Source organism: Pseudophryne corroboree, chromosome 4, assembly GCF_028390025.1.
Source record: "Pseudophryne corroboree isolate aPseCor3 chromosome 4, aPseCor3.hap2, whole genome shotgun sequence".
In the NCBI taxonomy this organism is placed as follows: domain Eukaryota; kingdom Metazoa; phylum Chordata; class Amphibia; order Anura; family Myobatrachidae; genus Pseudophryne; species Pseudophryne corroboree.
The window spans coordinates 381,902,230-381,924,257 of NC_086447.1; the positions used below are offsets into that span (position 1 = coordinate 381,902,230).

The following is a 22,028-nucleotide window of genomic DNA, read 5'->3' on the forward strand; positions in this document are numbered from 1 at the left end:
TCTGTTCCCACCTCTGTCATCACCTCCATCCTCTCTTCCTCATGCTCTGTACCCACTTCTGCCTTACATTCCCACTCCTCCTTTGTTTATAACCCTATTTTACTTACCATCTAGTCTATCATGTCTCACCGCATTGGTAGACAATTATTTATATAGTTGCATGACATTATAAACATGCAGGCACATGCATCAATGGAAGGAGGGAAAGTTTCCAGATAGAGATTATATGAAAATGCCTCATGGAATATTACATATCTTTCCCATGTCTGTGTAGACAGGTGCAGATGATAGGAGTAACAAAAAACAAATACAAAAACTCCTTTCACTAAGTTAAAGCTACATTACAGTTACTGACAGTTTTTCCAAATTCTAACGCTCCACCTCCCACCAGTGTCAGTTGTGACTTTACCTGAGAGTTGATACCTAATGTATTTTTGAGGAATTCATATGGCCACCTAAAGGGGGGTACTCACGGAGTGATTACTGCTCAAAATCTAAGCAATCTGACTGGATTGTTTAGATTTTAAACATTGATCTCTCAATGTGTACCCCCATAGCGATAGCGATGCGTGGCCCAGTGCATCGCTATCGCTGGTGCTAGATTGGCCTGCATGCAGGCTCAATCTAGCAGGTCACTCATTTCATCCGCTGGGTGAAATTAGTGCCCCCCCCATCTCCCCCCACATGCTCAGCACACATCATGCTGTGCTGAGCAGGGGGAGAGATGTGTGCTGAGCAGTTCGCTCAGCACACATCTCTTCCCAAATTGGGCCCTGAATATGGCCCTTAACAGCCTTCATAGCAATTGACCTGAAAGTACTCACTCTAATCACCCATTAAACACCACACAATGGATATACAGTATATGTAGCTAAGACTACAATTTTGAAGATAATATTTTTTAGCGATCAAACTAAAATTGTTAATGACCACCTTGATGGACTGACTATAATATAATAGGTATAACTAATATGACAAATATGAATAAGAATTTTCCAATAGAGTATGCAGCCTAAGTTGACCACCCCTCCATTATCATTTATTTATGATTTATTAGTAAGGCTGGCCACTTAAAAAAAATGAACAAATAATAAGAAAGCAATGATAATTGATAAACAATTTTGTTAGCTATTATGTACTAAACACTCATATAAAATTGCTTGCATGTGGATAGTTTACCTGATCAATTATGGAACTGATAGCTGGTCGAGTTGTGCTCTTTCCATTTATCCATCTATCTTCTTAGACAGTCTCATATTCATACTGAGAAATAACTGATTTACTTTAGGAGGTTTATGTTTGATGGTGCTTGATTGCAGGGCCTGCTCACTGATAGATCCATACTGTAGTCTGCAGTAGTGAATTACTTCCTCTCTAATTTGTGGACAGATTTACTTCATAGGTGTAGAAGGCAAACTGATTCAGTGCTACTACTGTACATTCTTTGCGAAACATACTAATGAAGACCTAGATCAATTAGTTGGAGTACAACAGTTTACCATGGATAGCACTCTAACAGTCTTTCATTCCTGCAGTGGCTGAAAGTGATACTGGTCTGTCAGGAGAATCAGAATAACATACTAACATGACAATGAACTTCTTTTTATAGTGAATACACTTTTCAAAAGACAAAATCAAAACATTTGCAGCTAATTGATGAGATCTGTATCCACATTCATCTATTCATATTCATAAGCTATCACTTAAAAATGTAAAACTCAAATATGTCAATACTATATTTTATCCAGTGTTTACCTTTGACATACCATGAACATTAACTCCAAAAGGTCTTTACTACAATTATACTGACAGTTTGGTAAGGTTGGTTAGTCCTGTTTCAAAAGACAAAAATTATTGTTTTTGTTATCATGTTAAATACATCTTGTTGGTTCACATTGTATTTGGCACCTAAATATTGCTGGAGCATAAGTAATGTGTATTTTATTCTGCCAGGAGTCTGCATTGATGGTGTAGACACTGGTCATATGCTCTGGGGCTTAGTTAGAAAATGTAATTAGGAGCCCAATGTGGTGACAAATTATCTATTTTTTAGGTATGACATTTTAGAATCCTTTCACAAGGCTTTGTACTTTCTATGTAATGTGTACCTTTTGAATATCAAGGCAATGACAAAGTCTGGATTTACTTTTATTCTCCAGTCACACTCTTTTCCAGGAGGATATGGCTGAGGGTAGTTTGGTGATAAAATAACCCCTGCTGGGCCTGTCAAGTTTCCACCGCATACAGCTGTCATAAAGAGACAAGAAGAAAAATCAGTTAGATGTTAATCCAAGTAGAGTACAACAGAACTTCTATAACAATAACAATTAAACTGTTTGATATAAAGTATGCACTGCTTAACAATCATCATAGTGCAAAAGCTGCTCAGTGATGTCCTTGACAGATCATTGTAATGCTATGGAGAATTGCTCCCTTTGAAGGTGACTACAGCTTTTTCTTCTTTAACTATCCTTCAGATTAGACATACAGTAGCTAAAGTAAAGCTGCTGTGAGTTAAATTGTATGCTAATGAGAAAAAAAATCTTGTGATAAGGTTTCACAAGTCATGATAAGGTGTCATAATAAGGGGATCTATTCATGTTTTTTTACTTTTATATTTATTAATACTTACCTTCTCCCCTTTGCAATCTTTGGCGATCCTGGCTTCTCCCTCTTCTTCTGCCCTTTTGGCTTCTTGCCTGCTTTTTCCTTACTGCACATGCACAGGTGAAAGAACCATGGCCGCGCATGGGTGGGTGCAGGGGAGTGATCCAGCAGCAGGCAGACAGAATGGTGTTGGGGCAGAGTGAGTAGGCAATGGGCAGTCAGCAGAGGTGATCCAGCATATGCATATGTTGGGTCAACTTGCTACAGCAGCAGCAGGGGTAGGGGAGGAACAAGGAGGCAATGGGGCAGCAGGGGCAGAAAGGAGGGGGTGATCTGGCATATGCATATGTTGGTTTACATTACAGCAGCAGAGGTAGGGGCAGAAAGAGGGGGCACTGGGGCAAGAGGGAGAGACCCGTCACATGCCTAATTGCATATGTCTTGCGGTCCTCTGATTGGCTGCTGTCACAGAAGGGGACAGAGAGAGCAGGGAGGAGGCCAGGAGACAGCGGGCTTTACTGCTCTTCTCCGCTAACAAGCCTCCTTATGCCATAATGGCAAATGTATTTTTAGGACTGAAACAGAAAGCAGTGCTATCCATGCATCTATAGAATCGCTCTTGCTATACTACTGTATAGGAAAATGATTCTGACATCGAGCAGGGGCAATGCTGGAGAAATCTTAGATTTCTCCACTGTAACCCCTTCTGTGAATAGGAGGTAGCTACATGAATACACCACAAGGTTATCACTTGATGTCTAGCCTATCACACAAAGCCATGAAAATGTCTGACCAGAAGGAGAGTTAAATGAACAATTATTTTTCAAGACCGTATAACCTCATTTACAGAATTTAAGATTTACCAAGTTTATCAAATAACATATGTAGAATCTAATGTAGCTTACAGAGCATGGCAATTGTAGTGTACCTAATGTGTGTGTGTATGTATGTATGTATGTATGTATATATATATATATATATATATTATTATTATTATTATTTTTAAATATGATTTATTATATAGTCTTTATTACATTAAGTCATAAAAAGTACTAAACAATAATGTTCATTAAACAAAGTTACAGAGGTTGAGTCTACTATTTCTACAGTGCTTGGAATCAGCAGTGTTTTGAATTTCAAATTAAATTTTTCTGTATTTTGGAATATTGGCATACCGTAATGAGATATCTTGGGGATGGGACCAAAGTCTAAACGCAAAATACATTTAGTAATTTAATCTAATATTTTTAATAACTTTAAAGTCTGAAAGTAATTGTATACAGTATTTTTTAGAATTGTGTGCGTGAAGCAAAGTTTCTGTTCATTGACCAATCAAAAAGGTGCCACCCATTTTTTGGGGGATTTCAGATATTTCAGTTATGGTATACTCAACCTGTATATATTACAATGATCTTACTGATAACAATTGTAGGCATTAACTTTTAGGCTGGAATGAATTTTTGCAGATAAGTTCTGTATCATCTAAATATGAGAAATACCCACATACAAACTTCTATAAGTATTTGGAAATAAAAAGTGATTATATTGTAAATAATGCATAATACCTATACAAGATGGTGGGTCTGGCTGCCAAAAAAATCTATTATTTAGCTGCACGCATGTACTTTTTGCTTGTCCTTGTAATTGATAGCCAGGGTCACACTGAAAATTGATTGTGTCTCCAGGTTCCCTGCTGTCTCCATATCTAGAACCATTTTGAGGAATTCCAGGATCATTACATGTTGATGCAACTGAGGCTGTAGGGAATGATCACATTTACAACAGTGAATATAGTTTTCAGAAAACTTTATAAGATTTGTTCTTATTAGCAAAGCAACAGTGACTTTAAAGGTTTATGGTTATTTCCCTCTGATATAAAAGTACAATACAATTTTTCCAATAACATTTTTATGTTCCTCTATATTTACATTGTTTTTAATGTTTATGCTGTTAATTTATGCTATATATGACATTTTGACAAAAAGAGTTTTATTAATACGGGTACAAAGTTATGGGATTTTCTATTTATGCAAATATTCCCATATAGATGTATTTATCTGAATACAATAAAGTCATATAGTACATACAGTACTACAACTTTAGGGAACAAATTACTATACAAGTCATTGATGTAAATTAATCCTATTGTCCTTGGCTTGAATTTTCTTTTCTGTAAATTGCAGCTCCGAAATTCAGTGGCAATCAGGAGAAAGAGGTAATTGCTGTAGTAAATGACACCACTAAGGGGAAATTAATTAAGAGGTGATTTATGATAATCATTGCTTTTGGACTATTTTAAAGTCTCCAAATTTGATCATGCAAAGTGGCTGAAAAATCACTGCAAAACTAAATTGTTGAAACTTAAAGCTTCACAAATCACTATCACCATTAATATACTGTATGTACAGTACAAGCTATTGGAAACATTAACCTGTGATTACAGTAACCACAGGTCAACTTGACTTGAAAACTTGACAAAAAAAGTGGTGAAAGACCGGTCCTGATTGATTGATTGATTGATTGACCATCTATAAAATAGGCTGTCAGGTCAATTCTTAACTTATATCAGTTGGGGAAGCACCATGGCATAGTCTGATTGCTTGTTGAGTTTTTCTTTCCTATACCCATTGGCCTACATCAGTTCAAGACAATAAGATCAAGAGAGTTCTCACTACACAATAGATTTAGTGTTGTTATTAATAAGAATAATATATATTTTTTATGCTACAAACCGCATTATTGATAATTAAGAGGCTACAGATAATAATTTGTAATAATAAGGGGGTAAAATAATTAATTTACTTTATAAAAGAGTCTCATATATTATTATAGCAGACACATTTATAAGGCAAATTATTAATAGACCTAGATATGTGACAAAACAAAGTTATGGGCCACAGACATAATTAACATGAAATACGGGAAAATATACTGTACACTTTAAATTAAAATAAAGAGGCATGGATAAGATTAAAATAAAATTAAACGGGGGGCGTGGCCTAGACACTGCAGAGAGAGGTCCAACATATTCTGAGCTCCTGCAAAAGACGACAAATTAACCCTTTTTCTGGGGTGAATCCTCCCCTGACTCTCTCCAACCACATACCCTGCAGTTGCTGTGTGGGTACTGGACAGGGAGAAGAAATTTGAAAGCCGCTGCTACTGCCCGCCGTCTGCGGCCTGCTTCGCTGCCTGGGGCCGGGATCTCAATTTTGGAACCTGCCCGACTTCGGGCTCCGGATCGGTGAGACGGAGCAGAAGATCCGCAGATAAGCGTCCCTGAGCACCAAGACCTCCCGCCGCTCCACCCCTCCGTTACCTGGGGCCCCGAACGATCCTACAGCGGGACCGCTGTTAGATTCTCCGGCTGAGAGAGGACGCCCCACGAGCCTGCCTGCAGTGCCCGTCTGCGGCCGGCGGCCATCTTGCGGACAGAGGTAAGCGGCGCCGTTCGGCTACACAAAGCCTGCACTTACCCTCTGGTCCCCATCTGCCTTCCACTCAATCTCCAGCCCGCCTAACGTGACCAGGCCCTGGGGATCTGTACACCAAGAAGCTCTGGAGCACTTAAGACCCGCTACGGGATCCTCCGGCACCTGTCCCCCGCTCTCACCTCCCAGAAACTCCAGACCCCCCCAGCCAATCATTCATACTTAAAACTTACAGGCCCAGTACCACAGAGAGGCCTTGGGTAAAACAGCTGCCGCAGCGGCTTAACGAAGCCACAGCTACGTATAATCACCCCCCCCCCCCAGCTGACCTACCCGCTTCTCCCCTTATACGTCCCACCCTGCAAGCCACCATTTCTGATTCCCCCCGCTGCCTAGCACCGGGGAGACTGAATTCAACTCTCTGGAGTCAGTACCCTCTCTGGAGAAGGGTCACCGGAACAAATTTAACGGATATCTGTGGCGATCACCACACCCCGCTCCCAAGACACAGCCCACCCCGAACCCCACTAGATTAGCGGCTGGAAGAACTCTCACTGTCCCTACCACACCATCTATGGGACGAAACCAGACCTCCCACCCTCCCGGTCAGGCGGACCTGACTGTCATCCCGCCCAGCTCAGCTGTGCCCCGACATCCATACCCTCTGGATTTATGCCCTCAATGACCTCATAATGTGAGCGCTCTATAACCTGTCTACCGCCACTCATGCTTGTCTGAATAACACGTTCTACTCTCCAATGTGACTGAGCACCCCTATTTCACTATTATCGGCTGACTGGACCCACCACCAAGGCACGTCTCTTCAACAACCTTAAGTGCGTTGCTACTGACGAGAAATGGCTCCTTCAAAAAAGAAGGAAACAATCCCCCCAAAAATTGTCTATCCACCACGTAAATCCCTCCAAATCTCCCCGCTACAAAATGCCCCATCCCCCTCCGCTACACTGGACACCTTGGGATCAAGTGTTCTGTCCTCTGCTCTCTCGGTATCGGGGGTGGACTGCGAGTCGGATGCCCCTCTAACCGTGAGATCCCTCTGCCAAATACTTTCTGCCTTCAAATCTGAACTCTCTAAAGATCTGACCTCTGCCATCCGTGAGGTCAAAACTGAGCTGGTAGCCCTGGGAGACAGAACGGATCAATTGGAACGAAAAATGGAGGAATTGGTCACCTCCCACAATGATCTACTCTCATCTCACGACCGCCAACAACAGGATCTGGACCAATTCAAATCCAAATTGGCGGATATGGAGGACAGATCAAGGCGGAACAATATCAAAATTCGAGGCATCCCTGACTCAGTCACCAACTCCGAACTGGAAGCCTACGCCACTGTCCTATTCAAGAAACTTCTCCCAAAGGCAGATGCCTCGGAACTCCTGATTGACCGTATTCACCGTCTCCCTAGACCCAGAACCGTTTCATCCGACCTTCCTAAGGACACCCTCCTTCGAGTCCATTTCTTTCCAGTTAAGGAACGCATTATGAGGGCCGCTAGAGAATCCAAAAACTCAGATACACTAGGGGGTCTTCAGATTTTTCAAGACTTCTCCGCAACTACCATAGCGAAGAGACGTGCTTTCACCCCCATCACCCTTGCTTTGAGAGCCCACGACATCCACTACCGATGGGGATTCCCAGTTAAACTGATAGTCTCATATGAGGACTCGACCTACATAATTTCCTCCCTAGATGCTGGTGTGAAATTACTGATGGACTGGGACATCTCCGTCTCGAAGACATCTACATCATCACGCGCTGCTAACGTCAACCATGATTGGTCGACCTCTTGAATCACTGGACTTCCGACCTAGGTCCTACCGCAAACCATGCACCAGATCCTCCGACTCACGGAGGCTGTTGACCTTCTCCCCCCCCAGTGCGGGGAGGGGAAAGTATCCTTTATATGCTTCTTACTACAATTGCAATGTTTTATCTTGTTATAAGATTGATTTCTTGGTTTACTAGTCACGGGGGTATTCCCTCACATGTTATCCAAATGTTGTTATATTCTATGGGGCAACTCGTTGCCCAGTTATTTACTGACACCTACTTATTTCCAGCTTGTACCCTAGGGGACGTAAGTTCCGGATTAGAGTAGCCTACAATAGACCTTTGCGCCCTAAGGTTACCTTCTTAGAAGTTGTTATAGAGTGGCGGAGCAGGCCAACCCAGCCCGCCTCACCTTTTTCTGTACTACTGCTTTCCCCAAAATTTTTCCCCCTACCCATGCAGTAGTCATGCAGGTCCAATATACCGGACCTTTTCTTTTCGTTGTTTACCTCCTCCTCTCCTGTTTTAATTTCATCCCATGTATTTCCCACTTGTTCCCCTCCTCCCTCGAGCTCCAGACTCGACCCACATTATTGGCTACCAACGCCTATTTGCACTCGGAGCAGAAACGCTACAATAGATACCCTCAGACCACTTTCATCATGCCTAATATCGACTTGCAATGTTGAACCTCATATCTCTTAATGTCAAGGGACTTAATTCTCCCAACAAACGCAGATTGGCCCTCTCTTTCTTCCATCAGCAGAAAGCTGATGTCATAGCTTTACAAGAAACCCATTTCTCTTCTGCTAACCCCCCCTTTTTAAAGATAGCCATTTCCCAGTGGGGTACTATGCTAATGGCCCATCCAAAAGAAATGGAGTAGCCATCCTCTTTAACAAAAATGTTTCCTTTTCCCTACACTCTCAAATTTCAGACAAAAACGGCAGATATATTATCATAACTGGCCTCCTTAACGACACACCGGTTACCCTAGTATCCCTTTATGCACCTAACTCTAACCAGGTCCCATTTTTGCGAAAACTATTCCTCGCTATACGAAAGGCACTAAAGGGCTCTTTGGTAGTTCTGGGTGACTTTAATCTGGTCTTGGACCCTAAATTGGACAAGTCCCGCCAACTCCCCCAATCTGCCCCAACCTCTACCTCTGCCCCCTCCTTAGCCTTCCGCAACCTACTGGCAGAATTCGACATATACGATATCTGGAGGACACAATTCCCCACAGGCCGAGAATACACGTTTCACTCCCTTGTCCATAATTCCTATTCCAGAATTGACCTGATCCTATGTGATAAATGGTCTCTCCAGAGAACTAAAAGTGTGGACATTTTACCAATCACATGGTCGGACCACGCCCCAGTTCTCTGGAAATGGAACCTCCAGGGCACCTCTAACCTTCCCCGACATTGGCGCCTCTATCCATACCTACTAAACAACCCCCTGTCAAAAAAAATAATCTCTGACTCCATTGACTCCTATTTAACCACCAATTCCCCTCATGATACCTCTCCTATCAACCATTGGTGTGCTTTTAAAGCCGTTACCCGTGGAGCCGCCATTCAGGCTGGGGCCACTCTAAAAAAACAAGCCCTTCAAAAGCAGAAGACTCTGGAAGACGACCTGCTGGACCTCGAGACTAAAAATAAGACCCATCCCTCCAAAGCACTTAAAACTGAGATCTCTAATGTCCGAGGCCAACTTCAAAAGCTACTCCTCGCACGCACCCAGGCGGCCCTGAATAGAATGCGCCACAAATTTTACCTGCTAGGAAATAAAGCTGGCAAAATGCTTGCACGCAAACTCCGCATTCAACAAGCCAGGAATAGAATTAAATGTGTCTACTCTCCCTCTAAACAAAAGATCCTAAATCCTAAAGATATAACGAACCAATTTGCAAACTATTACGCCGAATTATACAACTTAGCATCCGACCCCTCCACCCCCCAACCCTCCCCCCCGTCCATCTCATCCTTTCTAGATGACCTCTCCCTCCCTTCTCTCACACAGGACCAGCTCTCTACTCTGAATGCCCCATGGTCAGCAGACGAACTCTCCACATCTATCAAAACTACTCCCAAGAATAAGGCCCCTGGCCCAGACGGCTTTGTTTCGGACTTCTACTCCACTTTCCACGACGCCCTCTCCCCCCTCTTGACCACGCTATTCAATACATTCTCAGACCAAGTTTCCCTCCCTCCAGAGCTCTTAGAAGCGCGTATTGTCACTATACCTAAGCCCGGCAAAGACCCCACCCTTGTGCACAACTACCGCCCAATAGCGCTACTAAACTGCGACATCAAACTATATGCCAAAATGATTGCAACCCGCATTAACAAACTCCTCCCTTCACTGATACACCCGGACCAAACTGGCTTTGTCCCTGGGAGACAAGCATCGGACAACACACGTCGGGTCTTCAACCTGATAGACTCTCTATCTGGAGATCAGGGCCTTCTCTTGCTGTCATTGGATGCAGAGAAGGCGTTTGATAGATTAAACTGGACATACATGCGCCAAACTCTCCTCAGATTCGGATTTAGGGACCGTATCCTATCCTCTATTCTAGCACTATACAGTTCCCCCATGGCCCGGGTGTTCAGTGGAGGCTTCCTATCCGACCCCTTCCCCATCACAAATGGCACTAGACAAGGCTGTCCTCTATCCCCCCTAATCTTCGTCCTATCAATTGAACCTCTGGCAGCTAAAATAAGAGACAATCCCAACATCCCAGCAATTCAATTTGGCTCATCCCTCCATAAACTTAGCCTCTTCGCTGACGATGTCCTCCTCTTTATCTCCAAACCCACCACAACGCTTCCAGTCTTACACAATGTGCTAGATGCTTACAGCCGCGCCTCTTATTACAAACTAAACACTACCAAAACAGATGCCCTCCCCTTCAATCTATCCCACTCCATCCCAGTACTCCAAGCCTCCTTCCCTTACAACTGGCGAACCCATACAATTAAGTACCTGGGTATCAACATTCCTACCTCCACTAAAGACGTATTCTCTGTCAACTTAACTCCCTTGATAGAGTCACTGGAGTCCCTTACAAAATCCTGGTCATCCTATGAGGTCTCCTGGCTGGGTCGAATGGCGGCATTCAAAATGTCCCTACTTCCTAAACTAATGTATCTTTTCCGCACTATACCATACCCCTTCCCAAAGAAGGCCATTCAAACCTGTTCCTCTATAATGTCTAAATATATCTGGTCAGCAAAACCACCTGCAATGGCTCTTTCCAAAATGACCCTGCCCAAAGCACTTGGTGGGCTTAACATACCTAGTATTCCACTATACCAAGAAGCCTCCCTCCTAGCCCCCATTAAATATTATTTTTCAACCCACCTGCACACGGGATGGATGGAGATGGAGCAAATCCGATCAAACCCAATCCCCTTAGCTGATCTTTTCCGTATCCCAAAGTCGCTCCGACCAACACAACCATCCCTCCTCCCCTCCACGAAAGCTGCTCTACAAATATGGGACTCCCTATCGACCTCCTTATCAACGCCCATTTCCCATATCTCCCAGATATCGATCACTACATTAGCATCGATGATACCACATCTCAATTTAACCAAATGGAGAAACGCAGGAGTGTTATCCTTGGGTGACCTCCTAGATGGACTTTCTCTAAAACCCTTTCCTACTCTCCAGTCACAATACTCACTTCCAGCTACGGAACTCTTCCACTACCTACAAGTTGCACACTGGTGGAAGACGATCCCTCCTACCTACGCTACACTCCACACGTCCTCAAATACTCTCCTCTCCCGTCTCTCCTCACCGGCCTCCAAAGGCGACATCTCATACTGGTATAAACTTCGGGTTACCCCTACCTCCCCTTCTAAATCAAACGCCCAAAACAAATGGGAACAGGACCTGGGAAAAACCCTATCCCCAAAAGACTGGCGTCAAGTTTTTTTAACTTCACATTCCATGTCCCAGTGTCTAAACCACACGGAAATGCATATAAAACTAGTGAACAGAATATACCAAACCCCAGACCGAATCCATAAATTCTGGCCCTCTCATAGTAATAAATGTTGGAGACTATGCGGCTCGGTGGGACATATCTTCCACATATTCTGGACATGCCCAAAGATCACTGAATATTGGATAGATGTATTTGAATTAATAAATAAAGTTCTGTCCACCCACCTAGCTCCAGACCCAACTCTAGCACTACTGCAGGTTATCCCCGCTGCAATAAAGTCATCCGCCAGATACGTTTTGGGCCACATCCTGATTGCCGCTCGAGCAAATCTAGCCCAAATGTGGAAACAGCCCTCTCCCCCTACCCTGCTCAGAGTTATACATAAAATAAACTACCATTACCACATGGAGACGGAATCAACTTCCTCCTCTCTCAACTACACTTCCCTTAAAACACGCTGGCTAGCGTGGCATACCTATATCTCCTCGGTTGAAGGGTCTCAATATCTTCATAAATCCTCCCCCCCCCCACACAGCCCATCTGAGCATCCCGATAACATCTGATCTACATCATACTGCATACCATTACACCCCCCAATACCCGGGCACCTATATCTTCTCCTCCCGGCTGAGAACATTCCCTCACTAGGCCTCCCTCCACGATCTGTTAAAGTGTACTTATAACTCCTGACCAATATGATTAAGCCACTATTATCTTATAGCAATGTACAGTTCCTTAATGTGTCTCAATTTCTTTTTGATGTATTAAATATACAATGTTCTGATGCAACACTCCCCCCAACCTTAGTCTGGAACCCTACCCTCCCCCCACCCTCACCCTTCTGTACCCCTAACTTACCTACTGTTATATTGTATTGATGTTTCACCCCCCCTTTTTTTCTTTGTTCTGTACCCCATAAAAATGTTTATCTTTCAATAAAAAATATTGATTTAAAAAAAAAAAAAAAAATTAAACGGTCAAATGTGACTTAAATAAAATAAGTGGGTGAAGATATTACTTTGTATTAGGTAGGGGGCGGGGGTTAGAAAACACTTTATTAAGGAGCACACCTCTCTTTTTATATGCCCTCATAGACATGAGCCATGGTTGCTAGAATGGGTCCAATGCTACTTACATTGTTTTGGACGTTAAATGGTAGTATGCAGTTTGTTTATACTTGCTGGTAAAACTGCCCTTTTATAAGTGTAATGTAAAATCTGCTTATTCTACATGTCATTAATTTAGATACATCATTAAGGCCCTCTCAATTTGAATGGCTCCACATTCAATAGTATAATGCAATGATGTAAAAATATAGTATATTTAGATGAGGGCTATGTGGTTGGGGGAAGTTGTCCCCTGCCACCCAATCCATCCCCAGAAGAACCCCCAGTGGCCATATTGTATTTTACATGCTCTCAGTAAAAGCCACATTTCTAAAGAGCTCTGGAATCCTTTTGTGTCTTGCTATAGCAGAAAACTCAACTGTGTAAGTAACATATATAAAACTTATAGTTTGATAATTATTTTATTATGTTTTAAGAAAACATTCATTATTCTACTTAGAAAAACATTACAGTTCATTATAGTGATCAAAACCTGGTACAGTTGCTTCTTTAAAATGTAAATTTACCACCAGGTGAATATATTCCATAGCAGCATGTTAATAATAATGTATGTCATGTCATTATCTCAAGCACACATAAAACTAAGCAAAAGTCAGTCAACTCTCTAGATTCTCCTTGGTTAAATCCCATATATAGCCTTTCACCCATGTCAAAGTTTATCTGTATTACTGTAAACACATCTGCCAGTGCCTGTCAAGAAAATACTGCACTTCTTGAAAACACTAGGTCAGAAGTGCATTCCAATAGAACTGTAATTTGTTTCATTTTCAACTGTCATCCAAGCACATACACTTCTCGCTGACAGTCATATTGGCTTCACCTTAGAATGTATTTGATAAGAAGAGATTTACTTCTTATGCAAATCACACCTAAATACTTTACTGTAACTGTATTTCTTACTAATTGATGTTGAATACTTCAGATTTGGTGCAAAACTTTTATTGTTACCTGCATTGAGTGTAATCCAAAACAAATACAAATTCTATCAATATTTGACTAGCAATAAAGTTCTGTATAAACATTATAGTTTATTCCACTATGCTATAAGAAACACTACTTACAGCAAATTGGTTGCATTAGCTCAACTGTTGTGTATGTTATTAAACAACATACAGTATATCTATTAATAATTATTTTATTATATATAAGTGTATATTTAATGATGTAATCACATGTATATATAATAGATTTAAATATTATTCATATTTAAAAACACACATATAATACACTATGTGTATTATGCTATATGGCTCAATTTTATGATGATTTACTGTATATCATAACTAGATATGTGCTGTTTTGGATTTACCCAGATGTCAAAATGGCATCTTATTGGCTCTTGGATGTCATGGGTTTTGGATAGCCAATAAGAAAAATCCATATAAATCCAAACTTGCTCTTATTTTGGCATGAATAACCAAGTAAATCAGAGCCTGCACATCTGTAATCATAACCCTGGATTGGTTTTGTTAGCCTTGATATATAAAGAGAGAGAGAAAATACAAACCCATGCATAGAGTACTAAAATGTATATTTACATATATTCTATTATTTTACTATATTTCTCTTGGTAGAAGAAATACATATATATGATTGTGGCACATAAGTGGAGTATTTTTTCTAACCCAAATCCAGCAGGAAAGGCATTTTTACAGTTAGAGGCAGTGGAGGAGCGGAGGAGAAAGTTTAATAGTGAAAGGTGGCCAGATAGAAAGTTTGACGTTCAAAGCCAGCAGTAGTGAAAGTTTGAATGCTAAAGCTTGCAGGGACTGTAATGAGAGAAAGACAGGAGCAGAAAAAGAAATCGAGAGGAGAGGGAGGACAGACAGAGAGGAGAAAGTGTGGGAGGTATGAGAATGGGAGAGAAAGCAAAAAACAACACCAAGGCAATGTTGGGTGCAATAACCAGTATAACATAATTTTAATAAGAAGAAAAATAAAATGAGTAAAATGCAACAATGTGTAAAAAAGAAAGGTCAAAATACATAAACAAGTGGGTTTGCATATTGCTTATGATTATTTATTGAACTTAAATAATTTCAGTAGAAAATGTTACCATAACTGTGGAAGTCCCTCCTTTGGGACTGCAGTCATTTTATTATTAGGGTATTTGAAGGAATTAAGGTCCCATAAGAAGTGCTTGATTTGGAATGGGGTACAAAAAATAGGCCACAAAAAAGATTAGTGTATGAGGACACATCTGCAAGACATCTGTACCTAGTTTGTACTTAGTTACAACCAGATGCCAGCTATTATTATTATTATTATCATCATCATCATCATCATCATCCTTTATTTATATGGTGCCACAAGGGTTCCACAGCACCTAACAAAGTACATAAACAAATGACAAATACAAGACAATAGGGACATGATATGTTGGTGCTTTTAATGAGATGAGCTCTGCCTTCTCTCTGGGTCAGTGTAGACAGCCTTCCCTGCAAAGTGCTATTGGAAAAAATTTCCTTCCAAGCCTGGGATCATAATATTTTGATGAAAACACAATATCATTTATTTACTCATATTGTGTATACTCATAGTGTGTGTATTGTTTTGATTTATCAACATTTTAAATATTTACATTTTCTATAGTCTTATTTTCTTTATGCCATATGCATATGCATTGCAGAAATGCCACGCCACGCCATACTGCTTTTTTGAGCAAAGATGTGTAAGGACACATCTGTAGAATTGATGCAATGGGCAAAATCTACACTTATAAAAACCCACACTTTTTTAAATATACCCCTTTCAGTTGGTTTGACCAATTGGCCCCAGAAAGCATGGCAAGTATAAAACGTAAGTGATATTAAGGGAATAAACAAACACATTTTTAAACAGTTTGTAAACCTCCAAAATAAGGAGGCAAACTCAATCCCCTCCTCTACAGTTCCCAAACTTTGATGGTGCTTTGTAGTGCCAAAGTGAGGAATCATTATTTGGTTATTAGAAAAGCTAAAATATAAGCAAGCAACCTTTTGGAGACAAAACACAGTATATAAATTACTGATCTTTAAGAAAGAGCAGATAGATAGATACACAATTCATAGATGGGCAATATGGATAGTTTAATGGTTAGCATTACTGCCTCATAGCACTGAGGTCATGGGTTAGATTACCACCATGGCCCTAACTGTTTGGAATTTTTATATTCTCCCCGTACTTGTGTGGGTTTCCTCCGGGTACTCCGGTTTCCTCCCACAATCCAAATTATACTGGTAGGTTAATTGGCTTCTGACAAAATTATCCCTAGCTTGAATGTGTGTGCATGTAAATGTGCTAGGGAATATAGATTGTACGCTCCACTGATGTGAATGGCCAAATATTCTCTGTAAAGCTCTGCGGAATATGTGTGCACTATATAAATAACTGGAAATAAATAATAATAATAATAATAATAAATTAAATAACAGATTAATTATAGCAGTAAAATATAAACTCAGGTGATAAATATTTTACCATGTGCAGTAGAGGGTTGGATTAAAAGACAGTGAAAATTGGATGCCTTTAAAATAAAACTGCTAAATTTTATATAATTTAATATAAACCTTCAAACTGAGATGGCAGCACAGTAGGATGTTTTTTGATTGTATTCCTGTCAGTAGCAATATTCTAGACTTTTCTGTAAAACATAATAAACATTCAATTCTACCATTCTGAGATCTTGTTGTGTTTGAAGATGACTTATCAAACTCATGAGTACTCATGGATATTTACTACTTGCCTACAATTGACTCCTGCCACTATAACTTCATGTAGTTATATGCACTTATAAAGCTGAGTGTTTCATTTGTTATACAATTGTCTGTTGATGGTTCACCACCACAAAATATTTTATTTTGTGTGATCCATTATTTTGTGGTATTTTTTTTAACCTAGGCTCAGTCTCTGATTAAATAGTAATTAAGTTTTAATGAAAAATATGGAACTTGATTGCAATTAATATAATTGCTCAAATGAGTTTGGATCTTCATTTTCTGCATGCTGTGCTGGATTGAAATGACAATGATCCCTTAATAGCCCATAAATAGAGCCACTGCACATATGACATAATTGAAAACAGAGAAGTAAAGGCCAAAAAGTTTGAAGCTAAACTACAGCTCCAAAAAAGGCTTACTTTTGACAGTTACTATGAATATTTATTCACAACACTGCATATTAAATAAATGAAAAGATAGTCCTTGGAAGAATATTGTTTAGAACAGTTCATTTGAACAGAAAATCTATATGCATTTGTGTGCCTCACATAGATAAAAACACTCAAGGGTAAGTATAAACACAGGGATATTTCCATTCAATGCAGACACCAAATCATGTTAAATTTATAATATAGTCTGTTATACCCACTTGAAAATTGTATGGAAAAACCAGACTTGCTGATGAAAAAATCACTATCAAATTGTAACGTCAAAGAGTTGAATGTGCTGTGGATGTCCTCAGGGAGAGACGAACCACTCCACTCTTTTAGGAGAACATTGCTGTCTACAGGTCCATCCCATACCTTAAGGATATCATGTGAGACTTCAGTGTCAAAAACTATAAAGTGAAGGCTGCAAAAAAAAGAACAGACAGTATATATAATGTTTAGCTCTAAATAATAAAATATTCATTGTTCTGTTGCTTAAAATATAATATTGCTGTCGAAAAAGAAAATAACACATGTCAGAAAAAGAAGGTTTTCTTAATGTATGTAAAATATTTAGTTAAATTATCATTCCATATACTTATCGACAATTGTAAGCTATCCACAAGCTTTTTTTGACAATATAGCTCAGTTCAAGCCTAAATAAAGCCATTCAGGCTTTCTTAGGATATATTGACAAATACTGTTAGCCAAAGTCCATGATCTATATGTTCTGTAAGTGAAAATTATTTGCTTACAGTACAGTATGTGATACTGTGTTTCACCTTGACTATCAATTTACTGGATCAACAGTATCTGTATATCAGGTCAAAATATAATAAGATTGGATCATTCCATTCTCAGAAGGCACTTGTGCGGGCAGCTTTACTTTACTAAAGATCCATTATTTTTAATTGTGGTAATTGTATTCTAAATATACTTTAGTAGCCAAAGAAAAATCGATGATTTGATAAAACCTCACAAAGTGATATATTTATTAATATATTTTCAGATGTTACTTAAAGTTGGGGCAGTACGGATGGTGTAATGGTTAGCATTACTGCCTCACAGTACTGAGGTCATGGGTTTGATTCCTACCTTGGCCCTAACTGTGTGGAGTTTGTATAATCTCCCTGTACTTGCGTGGGTTTCCTCCGGGTACTCCGGTTTCCTTCCACAATCCAAAAATATACTAGTAGGTAATTGGCTCCTAACAAAATTACCCCTAGTGAATGTGTGTGCATGTACATGTGATAGGGAATATAGATTGTAAGCTCCACTGGGGCAGGGACTGATGTGACTGGTCAAATATTCTCTGTAAAGCGCAGCAAAATATGTGTACGCTATATAAATAACTGGTAATAATAATAATAATAATAATAATAATATAGTGGTCTTATGATAAGGTTACTGTCTTACAACAAATGCAATATATTCCTGGATCAGAAATCCTTACACTGTACATGCAGTACACACTGTATTGCACACAGTTGAAAGTTTACATTGCTTAATATATTTGCAATTATTTATATACTGTAAGTGCAAAGGTAAAAGAAGACTAAAGCAAGCTTGACTTGATGATATATAAAAATTCAGTTTTTTTTGTAGAGTATGCTTTATGGTTTAGGTGTCAGTCAGTTTGGTTAGGCCAATAGGGTCCTTCGGGAGTGTTTGTTGCTGTGGGCAGTATATAAAAAGGTTTGTGTACGAAATACCAGCAGTCGGGATGCTGGCGGTCAGAATACAAACCATGGGTATCCCGATTGTGAGAATCCCGACAGGTGGGTTTGAAGAGATTTTGAATTTTTCCACCTCTAGACTGCACTTTGGCCTACTTTGAGTTCTGGTATGTTTTTGGAGTTTTCTTCACTTGGGTTATCTTTTTACTGTATGTCATTTGTCAGATTTTTTATGCTTAATTTTGATGCAGTGACTCACTTTTAGGGTTTTATTTTGTTCACAGCTGAAGAAGATCCATTTGGGCAGGTTTGCTATGTCAGTCACTCATACAGTACATCTATTTGGCTGAGAGACATGGTTTGGCACTGGATTTGCTGGTGTTGGTTGTGACATGGTGGGGTGCTCCTAATTGGTTGGTTCTTCATGTTTGGGGTAATACTATTGATCAAATGAATGGTCTGAATTTGATTGTGTGCTTGAAAGGAGTATTGGCTGAGATCAGGACTAGGTGATCAGTGGTGCAGAAATTCTTGTTAGAGGTGGTGCCTTATTTGGAGTGGCAAGGGTACAGGAATCACCAGTCCTTGAATAGGGCTAGGACAAAGGTTAATGATCCTGTTTCCTGGTTTGTTTCATCTTTAGGGTGCACAATAGTCTAGAATGTGTTTTACAGATGGAGTCATGCTAATCGTTGCTCCGTCTGTGCAGCAGCGCACCCACTGAGGTGCGCCTATGATGGTGTCCTGGACACGTGTGTGTGTGAGATGTGCACATGCCCCATGCACTGCAATGGAAGCGTCTCTGTGCACTCCTATAGCAGGGCTAGGTGCCAGATCACCCAGCCGTGCCCGGAGTGCACATTCGCGATGGAGCCACATTAGATGAGCTCCATCTGTGAGTCAGAATTTATCTTGGTATGTTAGACTTGATGCGGTGCACCTTAATGCTTTAGGTTTATATTTTTTCATTAAGGATTTATTGTCTTTTTTCCCCACATATGTAATGGGCCAATTAGTGATCGGTAGGTAAGGTATCAGGCTGGGGCAAAATCTGTTGGAAGAGATCGTCAGGTAATGGACAGCATTAATATTACTGAGAGGAGGTCAGACACCCCTGACTACTCCAGTGAAAATACTGATCTGGACAGATATTTATGGACTGCTCTCAAACCTATGAAGGATGAAGACAGTGGGTCAACCCTGAGGCTTATTGAACAGTAACATGCAGCTAGAGAACATGACGAACAAGGTGCTGAATGACAAGCTGTCAGTGAGTCAATGGAACGGCAAGCTGCTGTGGTCCACCAGTACCAGCTGGAGCTCTCCAGAATCAACAACCAGTCTGCAGTCAGAGACCTTAGTAGGAACAGACACCAGCATGACCAGTTCCCAGTGCTAGAGAAGGACAGAGACCTTGATACCTTCATTAGGGGTTTTGAAAAGACTTGCCAACAGTTTCCACTGGACCCTTGTCAGTGGGATAGTTTTTTAACCTCTGGACTAAGAGGGTAAGCTTTAGAACATTTTGAACTGTATGATGATTATGCAGCTATTGAACAAACTTTGCTGAAGTATTTCAACATCAACCCTGAGGCGTAGTGTACAGACAGACATTCAGAGGTTTACAATGCAGTGCCTCTGTTACTTATTCTGGACTTGTGGCTCAACCAACAATCTTGTTTTATCAGAGAGTTGAGGGTGTGGAGGCAACAGAATACAGTATGACAAAATCAAGGAACTAATTAATCAAGGATCACTGTGATCAGCAAATATGTAAGATTGGGTTGTGGAGCATGTCCCTGAATCATCTGAGCAGGCTGCCAGCCTGGTGGATAAGTACGTCAGCACTAGAGCTCCTACCACAAAGAAACCTTTTAGGACGACTGGCCGGTTGGCCTGGAAAGAGAGGCTATTTGGAGGATCACTCTAGTGTGCCCTTGCAAGGAAGCCAGTGGCTTGTACACCTTTTGGGGGGTGGGGGGACCTGTTTTGGCAACTGGCCACATGTGTTTAATTGTGATGAAGTGGGGGCACATTAGTGTTCATAAGAAGAAGATATCAACACCCTTCCCTGTGGCAGGTCTGGCAGGTAAACCTATGCCAGCTGTCCAGAGCCAGCCCTAACCAATATGATGCCCTAGGCAAGATTTTGGCTGTTGCCCCCTAGCACCACCGCTAGTCCCACCTCTGACCCTGTACCACTTTCCCAGCACCTTCCCCCTTCACCTATAGCAGTCTTCATTTTGGTATTCCTACCCTCCTATATTTTAAATAGGAACAGTGCGCACATCACATAGTAGTCTCACTTTACCTTATAAATGTTTCTTTTCACATAAGTGCCCCTTATTCACATTACATCACACTGAATTGCCCCTTATTCACATTACACCACACCATAACATATTGCTCTTTATTCACATTAGACCACACCATAGTGCCCTTTCTATACGTTACACCACACAGTAGAGCACCTTATACACATAATGCCACACATTAGTAATGCATTTATACACATACCACACAGTAATGCCCCTTACACATATGACACACATGATTAATGTCCTTATAAACATAATACGCCTTAAACATTATGCCAACCTTTATTAATGCCTTTATACACAAAAAGGCCCTTACACATATGCCGCACATTATTGATGCCCTTATACAAATAATGACACTCATAATGTCCCTTACACATATGCCTCATAATATTTTTGCCCTTATACACATAATGACACTCATAGAGCACCTTACACATATGCAGCACATTATTAATGCCCTTATACACATAATGACACACATAGTGCCCCTTACATTTGCTGCACATTATTAATGCATTTATACACATGACACACACAATGCCCCTTACACATATGCCAAACACTAATGCACAACAACCCACTCACACACAGCACTCACATGGCCGCTAATACTGTGACCTCTGCCTGTATACAGATGTGTCCTCATACATCTTTCCTCAATACGCCATGCAGCAGGAGATGCCTGGCATGAGTCAGTTAGCAGCTCTGCTAAAGCTGTGCACCTTTATTTTTTTTAGAAAATGCATCTTATTTGCAATGCTTTGTGACTAGGATGCACAAGCAACTTCTGCTGATTAAAATAATATGCAGCATGCCTATATTCTGTGTGCAACTGTGAATGTATCAGCAATGAAATGCTACATTTCAGTGATTTCCAGGAATACACTATAATGTAGAATTTCGTATGCAGATACAGCCGCAGTCACACACAAAATATAGGCATGCCACATATCATTTTAATCAGCAGAAGCTGCTTGTTCCC

At 40.6% G+C, this 22,028-nt stretch overlaps 1 protein-coding gene across 1 annotated transcript in view; it reads right to left on the minus strand.

The window, feature by feature from the left end:
* Positions 1-22,028, minus strand: part of CSMD1 (CUB and Sushi multiple domains 1) — a 2,470,978-nt gene that overhangs the window by 454,571 nt on the left and 1,994,379 nt on the right. The window contains 3 exon segments of the mRNA XM_063916678.1: positions 2,109-2,247; positions 4,173-4,364; positions 17,271-17,473. Coding sequence (XP_063772748.1) covers positions 2,109-2,247; positions 4,173-4,364; positions 17,271-17,473 — 534 coding nt within the window.